The sequence below is a fragment of the Gopherus evgoodei genome, chromosome 13 (genome assembly GCF_007399415.2).
Source record: "Gopherus evgoodei ecotype Sinaloan lineage chromosome 13, rGopEvg1_v1.p, whole genome shotgun sequence".
Classification (NCBI taxonomy): domain Eukaryota; kingdom Metazoa; phylum Chordata; order Testudines; family Testudinidae; genus Gopherus; species Gopherus evgoodei.
In genome coordinates this window covers 3832898-3847767 of record NC_044334.1, presented here as the reverse complement: position 1 = coordinate 3847767, position 14870 = coordinate 3832898, and the positions used below count along the sequence as shown (strand labels likewise).

The 14870-nt window shown below is 46.9% G+C and overlaps 1 protein-coding gene across 6 annotated transcripts in view; it reads left to right on the top strand.

Annotated features, from left to right (window-relative positions):
• UBE3B (ubiquitin protein ligase E3B) overlaps window positions 1–14870 on the top strand; it is a 34705-nt gene that overhangs the window by 8412 nt on the left and 11423 nt on the right. For 5 of the 6 annotated variants that reach the window (XM_030582532.1, XM_030582534.1, XM_030582533.1 and 2 more), the window contains 11 exons: window positions 1196–1316; window positions 2819–2996; window positions 3232–3410; window positions 4217–4384; window positions 6055–6226; window positions 7074–7192; window positions 7844–7958; window positions 8364–8463; window positions 9958–10077; window positions 14066–14242; window positions 14363–14473. In XM_030582532.1, the coding sequence (XP_030438392.1) occupies window positions 1196–1316; window positions 2819–2996; window positions 3232–3410; window positions 4217–4384; window positions 6055–6226; window positions 7074–7192; window positions 7844–7958; window positions 8364–8463; window positions 9958–10077; window positions 14066–14242; window positions 14363–14473 (1560 nt within the window). The remainder of the gene's footprint in view (window positions 1–1195; window positions 1317–2818; window positions 2997–3231; window positions 3411–4216; window positions 4385–6054; window positions 6227–7073; window positions 7193–7843; window positions 7959–8363; window positions 8464–9957; window positions 10078–14065; window positions 14243–14362; window positions 14474–14870) is intronic. The other variant, XM_030582535.1, reaches the window with a different exon arrangement.

The following is a 14870-nucleotide window of genomic DNA, read 5'->3' as shown; positions in this document are numbered from 1 at the left end:
ATAGCACACCCAAGCCATGATTTCTTTTGGAGCCTCTTGTCAATCTTCCCACCATGCCAATGGCTAATTGGGCTGATGTTCTTAAGGCACATCAGTTTCATAGCCTGTGGTGCACAAGGGTGTGACATGGCCAGCATCACATCCAACCACCTTGACAGCCCTAAACGGATGGATCAGATACCCATTCTGCAGCTGGGTAAACTGGAGCTGGCCTTTTGGTGTGAGATCGAACAAGACTTGACCCCACGACCTTCCTGATTGTAGTTGTGCACCTTAGCCACTTAGCCACCACACCTCATGGTACTTCTAGGTCCTCCCATCATAGAAATATTAAATAACAGCAAGCCAGAATGTTATTTGTGCTGGTTTTTCAAAACTGGTTTGAGTCTTTGTTTTAGTAGCCGCTAGAGTGGTTTGCTTTGTATTGGTATTTAGAGTGCTGTGCACATTTCTTACCAGGTAAGATACTGTGGCAACAGCTGATAAATGCAGAGCCTCCTCCCCACTCAGCTGGGCATGCAGATGAATAGGACATTGTTATGGAGATTTATCCGCTCAACTCGGGACATCTCTATGGTTTAGAGAAACTGCAAGTGGCACAGTTTTGGGTGTAAATTATTACTTAACGTATTCAGCTGTGTGTGTGATCTGAGGCTGCTCTGCTTCTCTTTGTTTTTAGGCTGGACATTTTATTTTTTGTGTCCTTGTCCTTCCATCCCCATGGTGATTTCTGACAGGAGAGCGGATGAACAAAGAGATGCAAAATCATCTATCACATAGAGCAGGATCTTCACTGAGCCGTGATATACTGCCCACTAATACCATGGGTTTGTCTGCTCCCTTGCACAGCATGGGCTGTTTGCCGGTGAATTCCAGGGAATGCAGGCGTTTTTAACTGCCATAGATTCAGGACAGGTGAAGGTTATCCTTGTGACTGGTTAGAATATGCCCAGTTCACCTGCAGATCTCCCTTGTGGCAGGCCCCCCACATGCCTGTGATCTTCTTGTGAGATCTCTTCTTTAGAGTAATTCTTTGGCATGAAGCCTGCGCAGCCCCTGAACGCAGTGATTGCTCCCAGGAATGAACAGACACCCTGAATCGCTGATGTGGTGTCAGGTCTGGCGGCTTTTGTGTGATGCTCTGTTAGTTTAATTTGCAACTTCACAATCATTTAAAAACAATTCTGTTTTTCAGCGTCTCTCAGTGCTAGAATCCCATGACCTTTTCCGCAAATTCATCTTATTTTTAAGTCGTGAGGCTCAGTGCCGAGATGTCTGCGTGTGTTTAGAAGGAAGCCATACTCTTTGTTTACTGGGTAAGCATGTGTCCGGAGTCTGAGCATGTTCCACATCAGAGGAGAAATTTAAGAGTCCTCCTTTGTTTTGAGGAGAGGGCTCCGTGGAAGTGAAATCTGAATTCCTCTCTTGGGGTTAAGGACTCTGGATTTTAAAGTCTAAGCTTTTCTGAAACAACCATTTGGGTGGTTTCTAAAATAGCTTGCGTCATGTGTGTTTGGAAGGACACTTAACTTCAGGTTTAATGTAAGGTATAGAAATGTAGGGCTGGGAGGGACATCAAGAGGTCAACCAGTTCAGTCCCCTGCGCTGAGGCAGGACTAAGTGAATGTAGAGGGTCATGCTAAGAGATCTAGGAAACAGAGGAGGGCGGTTCAAAAAGAGACCCCTTCCTACAGATGTGTTGTTTTGATCTAACAGGAAATCATAACCTCAGCTTGCTTTCTAGTTAGACACTGATACAGCAAACGCGAAATTACCTGCCTACGTTGATAAGCTGCTGAAACTTGCTGAGTTCACATCAGCTCTGTGGAAATAGTCAGAGGAGCTGTTGTAATTCATTACCGGTCTCCTGGCTACTGTTAGGAGCTCTCTATTTCATATAATGCTGCGCGTGAAGTGTTGGTGGGAAGCAAATGAGATGGCTATGGGAGGAGATCCTGTGCTAGCACAGAGCATCACCTTGGTGTGGGAAGTGTGTGCTGGAAACTGGGCTGAAACCAGGGACTGCTGTGAAAAGAGTCGGTGAACAACCATCAGAGAACAAGAGACAAATTTTGGTCACTGGACAACTGAATTGGATCTGAATCTCTATAAGGAATTGTTCTTGAGGCTTAATCCAAACCCAGTCTGAGTGAGGGCAGCGTCAGTGAAAACACTGTATTCCCTGAGCATCATTGACTTTGAAAATTGTTATGAATTCCAAGGCCAGAAGGGTCCATTGTGGTTATCTAGCTGGATCTCTTATGTACAGCCATAGAGCTCCCCCAAAAGGATTCCTAGAGCAGAACTTCTAGAAATCCATCCAGTCTTGATTTAAAAAGGGTCAGTTATGGAGACTCCATCACAACCTTGGAAAATTGTTCCAATGGTTAATTACTCTCACTGTTACTTGAACCTGCTTATGCCAGACCTGAATTTGGCCTGGTTTTTCTAACCCATTCAGTCCCCCAATTCGTTTTAAGACATAGGACCTCAGTGATTCTCCAGAGTTAACATCAAAGTCAATGGGGAATTCAGTGGGAGCAGGCTGCAGCCCACACTGATGGTTTTTACAATGACCCTTTCCAGCTGAAGGCGCTGAGTCAGTGTAGCGTTAACAAATAAACGAGGAGGGATTCTGAAGTGACTGGCTGGGGCACTGGGGAGCAGATGGGTGGGGTACGTCCCTGCATTGGTGAAGAGTGGAGAGGTGGTGGAGAGAGACTGATCGCAGCCCCCTTCTGTCTCCAGTAAAGGTGTCATAGTAATTCTCATACAAATGTCACTCCTCTTCAGAGGGCTGCTGCTGGTTCTTTTTCAGGTAACCTCATTTATCTGGGCTCCTTGACTGACAAAGTGCTAGAGGACGAGACTGCTCACTTTGTGAGTGTGCTCATCCACATGCTCTCTTACTGCCAGAAGTATGTGTCGCAAAAGAAATCCAACCTCACGCACTGGCACCCTGTCCTTGGCTGGTTCTCCCAGACGGTGGATTATGGGTAAGTGAGCATGATCTCTGAGACAAGTAACTCTCGAGATTTATAACTTGGCCAGGTTATACATGCAGTACTTCTGTCACTGTTAGGATGGACAGTGTGGCCACCATAATGCCTGAGTTGTATTTTAATTGGGCACCCTTAACACTGCATTCATATGCAACTTGTTAGATGCAATAAAGCCATTGTTACAACCTGTTTATCTCTTTCTCTCCCTCGCCCCTGACTTTTCTTCTAGGTTAAATGAGTCCATGCCTCTGCTCACAAAGCAGTTGCAGCATCTCTGGGGAGTCCACCTAATTCGCATCCTCTTCAGTGATGTTCTCAGCAAGAAGCTGATGGAGAATCAGGATCCGACTTATCCATCGGGGCAAACTGCTTCCCCACAGAACAGCCTTCCTATGAAAAGTCAGTTCAGTAAGGACCAGGGCATGGGCTCTGTGTCTTCTCTCTCTTACTGGCAGAAGTTTGACTTTCTTCCCTTTAGTCAAAGGCTTTGAGTAGTTTTTTGCAGCACCTGCTATTACCTAGCTAGAGGCAAGTTCTTCCTGGGGTCTGATTCCTGTTCTGATTACTCTGTGACGTTGGCAAGTCACATATCTTGGGGACACTTGCCTGTTTCCAAGCAGGGTTTGAATTGTTTCTCAGGTGGTTTGAAGATGAAAAGCACGATGTAATCCTTACCACACTGTCTGTTACTGGGGGTCTCTGTACCTTACAGTGGTTGAATAGTATCCCAGCTTCACAGGTGGAAACTGTAGCACAGCAAGGTTACGTGACTTTCCCATAGTCTCACAAGGAATCATTGGCAGAACCTGGATTATAGCTCTGGAATTTCTACGTCCTAGTCTCTTGCTCTAGCCCCCTATAACCGTGCTGACTTAGTCCACTGTAGATATGTGCTAGATATTGTAGCACAACTAGTGATTCCTATTACATTTGGATAATGTTTGAAACTAGAGACTGACTTGTGAGTGATCTCTGTGTCGTCAGAGAACGTCTTGGTGTTTATGGAATGGAGAATGTTCCTATGAAGCATTCTGCCATGAGGAATTCACTGAAATCTGCAGTTCTGTGGCATGACCCACTCAATCAGTTACTGTCCTTACTAAAACCCCCATTGTTATGGGGCTGCACAGTGACCCAGGATAAGACTTCACCTGGTGATTAATGTCTCAGTCTCCAAGACCCATCTGCATGTGTCTCCCTTTATCTCCCACTAGATCTTTTCAAGCGAGCCTTCCAGAAATCCGCCTCTGTTCGCAACATCCTCAAGCCAGTTGGAGGCAAGCGGGTGGATTCAGCAGAGGTGCAGAAGGTTTGCAGCATCTGTGTGCTATATCAAACCACGCTGACGACTCTGACGCAGATCCGGCTGCAGATACTCACAGGTCAGTGGGTTTTTGTCTTTTCTTCAAAACACCTTTTAAAATTGGGGAGGAATCTTCTAAAGATCTAAACTTGTGCCTCTCACTGATTCCTTTGACTCTGCTGGTAGTTGTACTACACAGGGCTGTTTACTGACCAGCTGGATGCAAAGCTTGTTCTATCCTGGATCATACGTCTGATCAATAACATTCATTGCTGCTTTAGCAAATGTTGCTTCCATTTGTATTCTACAGAGCTAAATTCTGCTCCATTGAAACCTGCTCACTTCTTATTGACTGAATCCAGCCCAGTGTCTTTGAAGAATACCCAGTAATACCAGTCTTTATGTGGTGATCCCATTGAATGCTTCCGTTCTATTCCGTGTTCCCTCTCATTTTTTCCATCTATGTGTGGAATGAATTTTGTTATGGGCATCATATCGAGGTAATGTGCGGATGTGCACCACCAGCAGATACCAAAAACCTAGTTATAATGTATATTTTTTAAAAGTTACCATAGGGATAATTATTCCAGGCATCCGACGAAGTGGGTATTCACCCACGAAAGCTCATGCTCCAAAATGCCTGTTAGTCTATAAGGTGCCACAGGACTCTTTGCTGCTTTTACAGATCCAGACTAACACGGCTACCCCTCTGATACTATTCCAGGCAGGACAGGTTAGGCATTTTAGAACTCACTACTCAAAGAATTAAATTTAAGTGCAAGAGAGAAATAAAAATTATGAAATGCATAGACCAGTCAAAAAACTAAAATAACACTCTTTGAAAAAAGTATCAAGAAGTAACAACAATACAAGTATGTGTTGGGAGGCAATTGTGAAAGACTGTGTGTGTGTGTGTGTGTGTGAGACAGAGGGAGACATGCGTTGTCCCTTTCAGTACGCTGCCCTTTTAAGTAGATCAGCAAGTTCAGACACAGCAGCAGCTGCAAGCAAGCTCCCTCCGTCCTAAGACCTGTTATGTGTCTTCTCCCCTGCTCTGTGGAGATGGGGTATGGGATAGAGGGAGGGGACATCTTGATGTCAGAGCGTGCACACACACTCTGCACAGTAAGCAGGAGGCTCCTGGGAGCAGCTCTAAGGCAGAGGGCAAGGGCAGCACACAGCAGTGAGAGGAGGGACACCTGAACTGCGTGGCACTTGATAGCCTGCTGGGCTGCCACCCAGCCACGTACTTTACAGAGAACTTAGGTTGTATTAAGAACAAATTATTTCTCATACAAGAAAGGACGGAGGAGGAGGTAAGCCATCACTGGTCTAGTGGCTAGAATAGGAAGCTGGGAGTCCAGGCTCCTGGGTTCTGTTCCTGGCTTGCCGTTGACTCTGTGCAACCTTGAGCAACTTGCGTGACCTTGCCCTTTGTGCCTTGCTTCCTGGTCTGTACAATGAGGATCATAATGACTGCATCACAAGAGGCTTCATTAACTGATGCTTGTGCAGTGCTGTAGGTGTGCAAAGTAGTATTAGCTAGTTAAGAGGCTTCCTTCTGGTCTCATTGTGATTGTAGATACTTGTTCACATGAATTGCACCCATGACCACTATGTGACTTTCCTCTTCACCAGCAGATAGTTTTGCAAAATAAACTTATCTGCAACAGGTCATATTCATCTTCCCCTGCATACAGGGAAAGGAGCTGCATTAAGGCTTGCTTTCTTTTGTTTTCCCTCCTGTAGGCCTCACTTATCTTGATGACCTGTTGCCCAAATTGTGGGCATTTATCTGTGAACTGGGACCCCAGGGTGGATTAAAACTCTTCTTGGAATGCCTGAACAATGACACAGAGGAATCCAAGAGACTGCTGGCTATGCTGATGCTGTTTTGTGACTGTTCTCGACACCTTATCACGTAGGTTACTAGCAGATGGCTCTTTCTACAGAATTTGAATATACAGATCGAATGTTCTTTGAGTGCCAGGGTGGAGAGCCAAAATGCTGCTGTAATTACATATAAATAACTAAAATGCAAGAGCAAAACTTGCAAGGTGTGTGTTGTGTAAGGGATGGACGTGTGGCAGGAGAGCTAACTAGGTACTACAGCAATGGCTGCTCTAGAAATGCTTTTTCTCAATGCTTGTGTGCAACAGCTGTGTCTTAACACAGGGCAAATTCTTCAAAGAAACATATCATGCTATAAGAAGGGGCATTGTCTGGCTGGCAGGACACTCCACCGGGAGCCTGTCTACCTGGGACTATTCCCAACTCCACTGCCCACTCCCTGTGCCACCTCCTTGCCTATGTAGAAAGTCTTCCCGTCTGTAAAATGAAGATAATTCTACTTACTCACCTTGTTCAAGTGCTTTGCAATCTACGAGTAAAAAGCCCTCTAAATTGTCAGAGCCTGGAGATGAATGGCAGGGAGAGGTTCACTCCCTCTGGGACACCTGGCATTGATCACTGTCAGTAAATGGGATACTGGTCTGGATGGACCTTTGTTCTTACCCAGTGTGGCCATTCTTATGTTCTAAATGTGATACTGTATTGAGTGTAGCTTATTTCTCAGACTTTTTGTGCTGTCTTATGTTAAACTCAGATATTGATCAGAATCAGTAAATACATACTGTTGGTTTAGGGGTTTAGCTCCTGCTTTAGTCATCACAGGAAATGAGAACTCCCACTAAATGTGCCAGGCAAAATGCACGCTCTGCAAGCCCTCTCAAAAGGGAAATAAACCAACATTTGTTTTCCTCCTCCAGAATTCTCGACGAAATTGAAGTCTATGAAGAACAGATCTCATTCAAACTGGAAGAGCTAGTTACCATCTCCTCTTTCCTGAATTCCTTTGTGTTTAAGATGATCTGGGATGGAATTGTGGGTAAGCGCATCAGCAGCTTGATTGAGGGGACCATGATAATTTATTTAAAAAAGTAGTGGTGAATCGATTCATCCAGAGGCTTCAGCCAATTCGCTAGTATGACTTGAATGCTGTGCACAGAAAGTGTTACAAATTCTTAGGCTGTTTGTTTGAAATGAAACTATCCCCCATTTCAGTGTTCAGATACCTGTGCCATGTCGGGACACCATATAAAAAAGAGACAGTCAGTGTTTTATTAAGTATGAATTTATGGGGCATCATTTTCAAAACCTGCATATCTTAAAAAACCTGCTACTTCAGCTCTGCGAGGTTTCAGAGAAGAATATACTCCAATTTTGAGGTTAATCTACCGAATCAGAAGAAGAGTGTTGGATACCCATACCTGGATCCTGTTGATCTAAATGTGTTTACCTTTTGCTGGTGCTGATTGCAGTAGCTAGTAACAGGGCCGAGGGATTCAAGCCTGGATCCTGGCAGATGTTGGGCACTTCTTGTGAGAGAGGCTGAGACCCTTTAATTCCCCTAAAGCCAGTGGAAGTGGAGAACGCTTAGCCCCCTTTGTTTGTGCTGGGGAAAGGAGCGGCTCTCTGCTTCGTGTTGGCCACTAGTATATAGGAGGCCCTGAACGCTGCTTTCATGTTTGTCTTGTAGAGAATGCCAAAGGAGAGACGCTGGAGTTGTTCCATTCTGTTCATGGCTGGCTGATGATCTTGTATGAAAGAGACTGCCGCCGACGCTTTGCTCCTGAGGACCACTGGTTGCGGAAGTGAGTGCTGGATCCTTGTGCTGGGTCGTGTACGATTGTATGGCTTTCTCAGCACAGCGGCTCTTGTCTTGACCATTTTGGACACTGTCACTTTGTTAGACGTGGAACTTCCTTATTGTTCCACTCTGGCAGCCCCCTGCCAGGGTTGTTTCCTATGCTCCGTTTACTTTGTTTAATTTAAAGTCCCTGGTGATGGCGCTTTCCTCTTTTCTGTAGACCGATTATTCTCAGTATCACTTGTATAGGGTACAAATTTCAAAAGCACCTGCGTCCTATTTTCAGAAGAGATTTAAGCTCCTAAATCTCTTAGGTGCTTTTAAAAATGTTATCCCCACTGATTTTGCGAAGCCCTGTTTTCTCTGTGTGTTTCTCAGGGAGCTCCGAATACGTGTCTTGCTTTTTCAGGGACCTCAAACCCAGTGTGCTCTTCCAAGAGCTGGACAAAGACAAGAAGCGAGCTCAGCTGCTCTTGCAGTACATCCCGCATGTCATTCCCCATAAGAACGTGAGTGAGACCTGGGCAGGAAGGCTTTGAGTGCTGTATGGCAGGAGAGTGGTTGCTACTGCCCATCCTGTGGGTGAATGAAAGGGACTTGTCTCCAAGGTTTTCCAGTGCTGAATTCATGCCCCAAAAGCCCATTTAAAAATACAGGGGATGCAGCTTATTAGCAATCTCTCATTTATCAGCAAAAACTTGCTAGTAACCAAAAGTTGGCCATAGGTGAAAGGCCCATGCCTGAGACAGCAGTGTGGGGCAGCCCATGGCCAGGGACTGGCTGCCCAACAGGAGATAATGCAGGAGTCCCTATGCTGCAGAGTGGGAAGGGAGGGCAGGGCTGCAGTCTGGATGCTGAGGCTTTGCCTGGGGAGTGAAGGTGCTGGGGGGACCACAGGGCTGTATGGTATTTCTCCCTGCGCTCTCTATGCTGCTCCCTGCCCTGGCTCCGGGAGCCCAGGCTTGGCATATCCCAGTGCTTCCTTCCCTGGCTGCACGCACACAAGCCTGTCCATGGACGGGGCTCTCCATGGGATTGGGGGCTCTGAGATGTGCCAGGGTAGGGTGCAGCCCGGAGACCACAGGGAGAGGTGCTGTGTGAGCCCCCAGCAAAGCCCCAGATGCAGCTCAGGGGCCAAGCTCTGCATATCCAGGTGCTGCTTTCTCTAGTTGCAGCTCTGCAAACATGCCTGCAGCTGGGGCTTTTCACCGCGACTGCGGGAGCTGGGGGCCCTCGAGGCTTCACGGCAAGAAAAAAGGTGTCAGTAAGAGGAATGACAGTTGCTAATATCCAAATCCCATTAACGTTAAAGTCAGTGGAATGGGATCAGTTCTCAGCAAAATGTTGTTAATAACCAAAATTTGTCAATATCAGGATCGCTAATAACCAGCATCCACTGTAGCTCCATTGTGTTAAACATCTCTTCTTTACCATTAGAGAGGGTCTTGTTTGTGAAGGAAAGTCCTTCATCCCTGCTGATTCAAGCTGGCAGCAATGCCCCATTTGGCTGCAGGAGTCAGCCCAATGGGCAGGGTATATGCAGGCCTACCAAGCTATCCCTTTGTAGACTGCATCACGCTGGATCTGGCATTCAAGGGAGGGCTTTTCTCTGCACAGCCATTATGGACACTAAGTGGGAACCTTCCTGAGTAAAACTCAGAAGGTTGTCGCTTAATTATGTGGGGTGTAATGTCAAAAAAGATAGCATGGGCTAGATCCCACTCGCCATATATGGGTAGGTGTTTCTGACTTCAGTGGGTCGGCTCACATGAGTAGGGCAAGTAGGATTTAGGCCTGGGTATAATTTTCTTTAGCTAATTTTCCCCCCTTTACACTGCAGATGTTGTGAAAGCAACAGTATTTATCTGCTCCATTTGTCTCTGTCTAGTACTGAATATCTATCCAGGTGGGTGAGCAGCATGTGTACCTTTCACGAGGTGCAGTGCGGAGATTTATTACCCTGATGCTGTTGGTCTCTCTTGGATTTATTTATTTATTTTTAGAGGGTTCTTCTTTTCCGAAACATGGTGACAAAGGAGAAGGAGAAGCTTGGGCTGGTTGAAACAAGCTCTGCATCACCTCACGTCACACACATAACTATCCGCCGCTCACGCATGCTGGAGGTGAGTGGCTTGGCCCTCAGAAGCAAATCTACCAGCCAGAAACCTGGTTTTGTTGGTGACTGTACTGTGAATGTGTGGTTCAGTGCTTGCCCGGGTCTTGATCTAGGTACCTCTATGGGGCCTTGCCATAGCATCTGGACATGTTTAACAGTAGAAATAGCAACAGTGTCTGTTTTCTGTTCTTTGCCTGCCTGCAGGAGCATTTTGAGTGTGTGTTTGTATTGTGTCTGCTTGTTTCTGAAGGAACAGCTAAGGCCAAGGAATGAGTTGGTATCCAGTTCTGAACATAGTCAGGTTCCTGATCATTCTTGTGGGTGTGAGTTCCACTGCCTAGTCCGTGCTCCTGGGAATTTCTGTTTTGTGCGCTCATGAGCCTCTTACTGTAACGGTTGGGGAAGGGCGTGAGCGTGGAGATCATTCTAGGTATGAAGAGCTGCAGTAACTGCGTGGGGAGATTCCTGAATGCGTGGATCACCTTGCCTGGGTCTGGGCCTGGTAGAGCACCACTTTCTGGCCAGTTGCCAATGGGAGTGGACATATTTTGCCACCCTGGGTGTTCAGGCATCCAGTAGTAGTGGGGAGTCCCAATGCCGCGCGGGCTAACGTAGCAATCTGAGAACAGATGCTGAGGGGAGGAGACAAGTTCTTCAAAGTGCTTCCTTTGTCCTCTCAGCAGTACCTCAGACTTGCATGGGTTTGCTTAGCCTGCTGCTCTTCATCTAGGTGCTGACGAGGCTAGGCTCTGGGCTGGCTGGCGCTGTGTGTGTTTGATAGGGTGACCAGACTTCCCGATAAAATCAGGACCATCTCGATATTTAGGTGTTTGTCCTGCGTTCCAGCCGATCTTTGGTTGGGACGCAATTTGTCCTGATATTTCGCTCCGCAGGCAACACTTGCCCCCCCCAATGATATTTCACTCTGCCGGCAGCACTTCTCCCTCCCCCCCGGCCACGTGTCCCGATATTTTCTCCCTCTCATCTGGTCACCTTAGTGTTTGATAGGATGGAATCTGGCGTGGGGGATCCTGTTCCTTACCGGGTTGAAGGTTAACTAATAAGTGCCTCAGAATATCCAACCATGGGTGAAATGGTGAGCTCAGGCCAAGGCTGTACTGCGTCCCAGACACATGCTTTGTACAACTCACAGAAGCTGAAAGGATTGAAAGGTGGAATCAGCATTGTTTATGCTCATCTCCATTTTAAATAGATCAGGGCTCATTCTTTTTGCTGTCATGGATGCATCATATGTAGAAAGCTCTTTTAGGCACCAAAAACTCTTCCTTCCCTAGTGGAGACTCTGGCAGTGCTGCCCGTTTTTCCAGTAAACTGTAACAAACTGTGAAAGTTTCTCTTTTCTGCCTTGATCAGACCCTGAGACTTGACATCCATCTGTGTTCTATACACGCGCTGCTGCTTGCTGAGTGATCCAGGGAATAGTGACGGGTTTGCAGCTCGATGTCAAACTCTGATCGCTGTCAGAGAGAAAACATGCCTGCATTGTCAGGCAGCAGCATATACCCCCTTTGGAGCATGGGGGTCAGCAGAAACCTGCTAGATTCTGGGGTGGGTGGTATCTCTTGCCTTCACCTGCAGCAACAGACGGAGCACTCCGCTCGGGATCGCCTCATCCAACAGATTTATTTATTTTATTTTTTTTTACCAATTTTCTCACATATTTATTACTGACTTAGCTGTGTCCCCACTTTTATCTCTCCTGAGTCAGGGTCTGTTCAAATGTGCCATGTTCTCATGTGCTGGAGCAGAGGCCCGGAGGGAGGGGTCTAGGGGGTGCATACAAGACCAGTTGGTCCCACTCAGTTGCTTTGGTTCTTTACTTCATGCTCCCTTGAATTCACATTTGTGCTAGAATCTCACTAATTGTAGGATTTGCTGTCTTCTCTAAGGCACAAGTCTCTTATTTGTCTGTTAGTGAGCACATGGACAATAAGATAATGTGTAATTGATGCTGTGCTACACTAAAAAAAACTCTCCGCATTTGTCAAACAAGAGTTTTAGCATAGCTGCTGAATAATCATGTCAGTTCTCTTGTCTCCTGCTTTATTCCTTTGTCCCTTTACCCTCTTGTTGCCTCTATAGGTAACTGTAGTGTGTGGTGTGTACAGCTGTAATTGTATATATACACCATAATACACTAGCTGTGGTGGTTTCCCTTTCCACACAATGAGTTGTCCCATCTCTGAGGGTATGGCTACACTACGAAATTAGGTTGAATTTATAGAAATTGGTTTTTCAGAAGTCGTTTTTATACAGTTGATTTGTGTGTGTCCTCACAAAATGCTCTAAGTGCCTTAAGTTGGCAGACTGCGTCCACAGTACTGAGGCTAGCATTGACTTCCGGAGCATTGCACTGTGGGTAGCTATCCCACAGTCTCCACTGCCCATTGGAATTCTGGGCTGAGATCTCAAAGCCTGATGGGGGAAAAGCAGTGTCGTGGGTGGTTCTGGGTACATGTCGTCATGCCCACCTCTCCCTCCTTTCCTCTGTGAAAGCAACGGCAGACAATCATTTCGTGCCTTTTTTCCTGGGTTATCTGAGCAGACGCCATACCATGGCAAGCATGGAGCCCGCTGAGCTCAGCGTCACCGTACATCTCCTGTGTGCTGGCAGATGTGGGCCTGAATTGCTACACAGCAGCTGCTCATTGCCTTTTGGCAGCAGACGGTGCATTACAATTGATAGCCATCGTCGTCATATTCCTGGGTGCTCTTTTAGCTGACCTCGGTCAAGGTCGGTTAGGGGCGCCTGGGCAGACATGGGAGTGACTCAGCCAGGTCATTCCCATCTTCTGCTAAACACCCAGGAGAAGACGGTGGCCAGCAATCATACTGCACGACGTTCTGGCGAGCAGCCAGGAGATGATGGTGGCTAGCAATCGTACTACACCGTCTTCTGGCGAGCACCCCGGAGATGACGATGGCTAGCAGTCATACTGCACCGTCAGCTGCCAGCCTAAAATGTAGAAGATAGATGGAGTGGATCAAAACAAGAAATTGACCTGATTTGTTTTGTGAAATCAATGGCTTGCTAAACCCAGAGTTTTTAGTTCAGTCATTGAGGGGGACATTTTGTGTGACAGTTGTCTGTTTCTCCTTGATGCAAAGCCACCCCTTCTGTTGTTTTTAATTCCCTGTAAGCCATGTCGTCAGTTGCCCCTCCCTCCGGCAGAGCAACGGCAGACAATTCTTTTGCGCAAAACCAGGTGAGGAGGCGATGGCAGCGCAGTGACAAGAGTGATGAGGACATAGACATGGTCATAGACTTCTCACAAAGTACGGGCCAAGCAATGTGCACATCGTGCTGATGAGCTCTGCATGGTCGCCTGTACTGATCAGCTCTCCACGCTGGCCAAAGAGGAAATGAAATTCAAAAGTTTGCAGGCTTTTTCCTGTCTACCTGGCCAGTGCATCTGAGTTGAGAGCGCTGTCCAGAGCAGTCACAATGGAGCACTCTGGGATAGCTCTTGGAGGCCAATCCCGTCGAATTGCGTCCCACTACCCCAAATTTGACCTGGCAAGGCCGATTTGAGCACTAATCCCCTCGTCAGAGGTCGAGTAAAGAAATTGATTTTAAAGAACCCTTTAAGCTGAAAAAGAGGGCTTCGTCGTGTGGACGGATCCAGGGTTAAATTGAGGTAACGCTGCTAAATTCGACTTAAAGTCGTAGTGTAGACCAGGCCTGAAATGCTGCTTCAAAGGGAAGGCAGATTTCTTTCCAGGAATCCTGGATGTGGTGACATCCAGTCTTTGTATGAAACAGTATGTTCAGGAAACTTAGCACGTTGCTGCTCTGACCCCAAATCTGTGGCATTAACACAAGAGTTTGTCACTGTCTTCGTGAATGTAAACTCCCATGTAATGTGCCGGTGTACCATTTATGTCCCAGTGCAACCACCTGTCAGTGTTGCATGTTTGTGAAGACATGTGTGTCCTTCTGCATGGCTAATGTGTGGCAATTCTCACCTGGGCAGGATGGATACGAACAACTAAGGCCGCTGACCCAGAACCTCATGAAGGGAGTTATCCGAGTGAAGTTTGTGAATGACCTGGGTGTCGATGAGGCTGGTATTGATCAAGATGGTGTTTTCAAAGAGTTCTTGGAGGAGATCATAAAGAAGGTGTTTGACCCTGCACTCAACCTCTTTAAGGTACTGATGCTGAATTGTAGAAAATAGGCTCTGACCACTCCCCAATCTGAAATGACGAGTGAAAACTGGCTCTGGTTGTTCACAATACTGATGTCTTGTCTCATCATTTTGTTTGTGTAGACAACCAGCGGCGACGAGAGGCTGTATCCATCCCCGACATCCTACATCCACGAGAACTATCTCCAGCTCTTTGAGTTTGTGGGAAAAATGCTCGGGAAGGCTGTGTATGAGGTAAGCCGAAGGAGGCCAGCACGTGGATGTCTCCCACTTTGGGGTAGCGTTGCTCCCACACACCTTGTCACAGCCCTGGGGATGTGCAGGCAAACTGTAGGAGGGCATTGCATTCTGTTGGTGTGCCCTGGCAGGGTGAGGAGGGCAGAATGGCCTAGAGGAATGACCTGTAAGAGTAATGCTGTCTTGCAATAGACCTGTTGGGCTGGGACTCTCAAAGGGAATTAGGTGCCCAAATCCTACTGACATTCAGCTCCCTTGGTCTCCTTTGAAAATGCCAGCTTTGGTGGCCTTGCTTCGTGCAGTTTAGAGCCAGAGGAGACCAGGAGATCCGACCTCCCATATGTCTCAGGTCATTGGATTTCACCCACGTGCCCCTAGATTGAGCCAATGACTT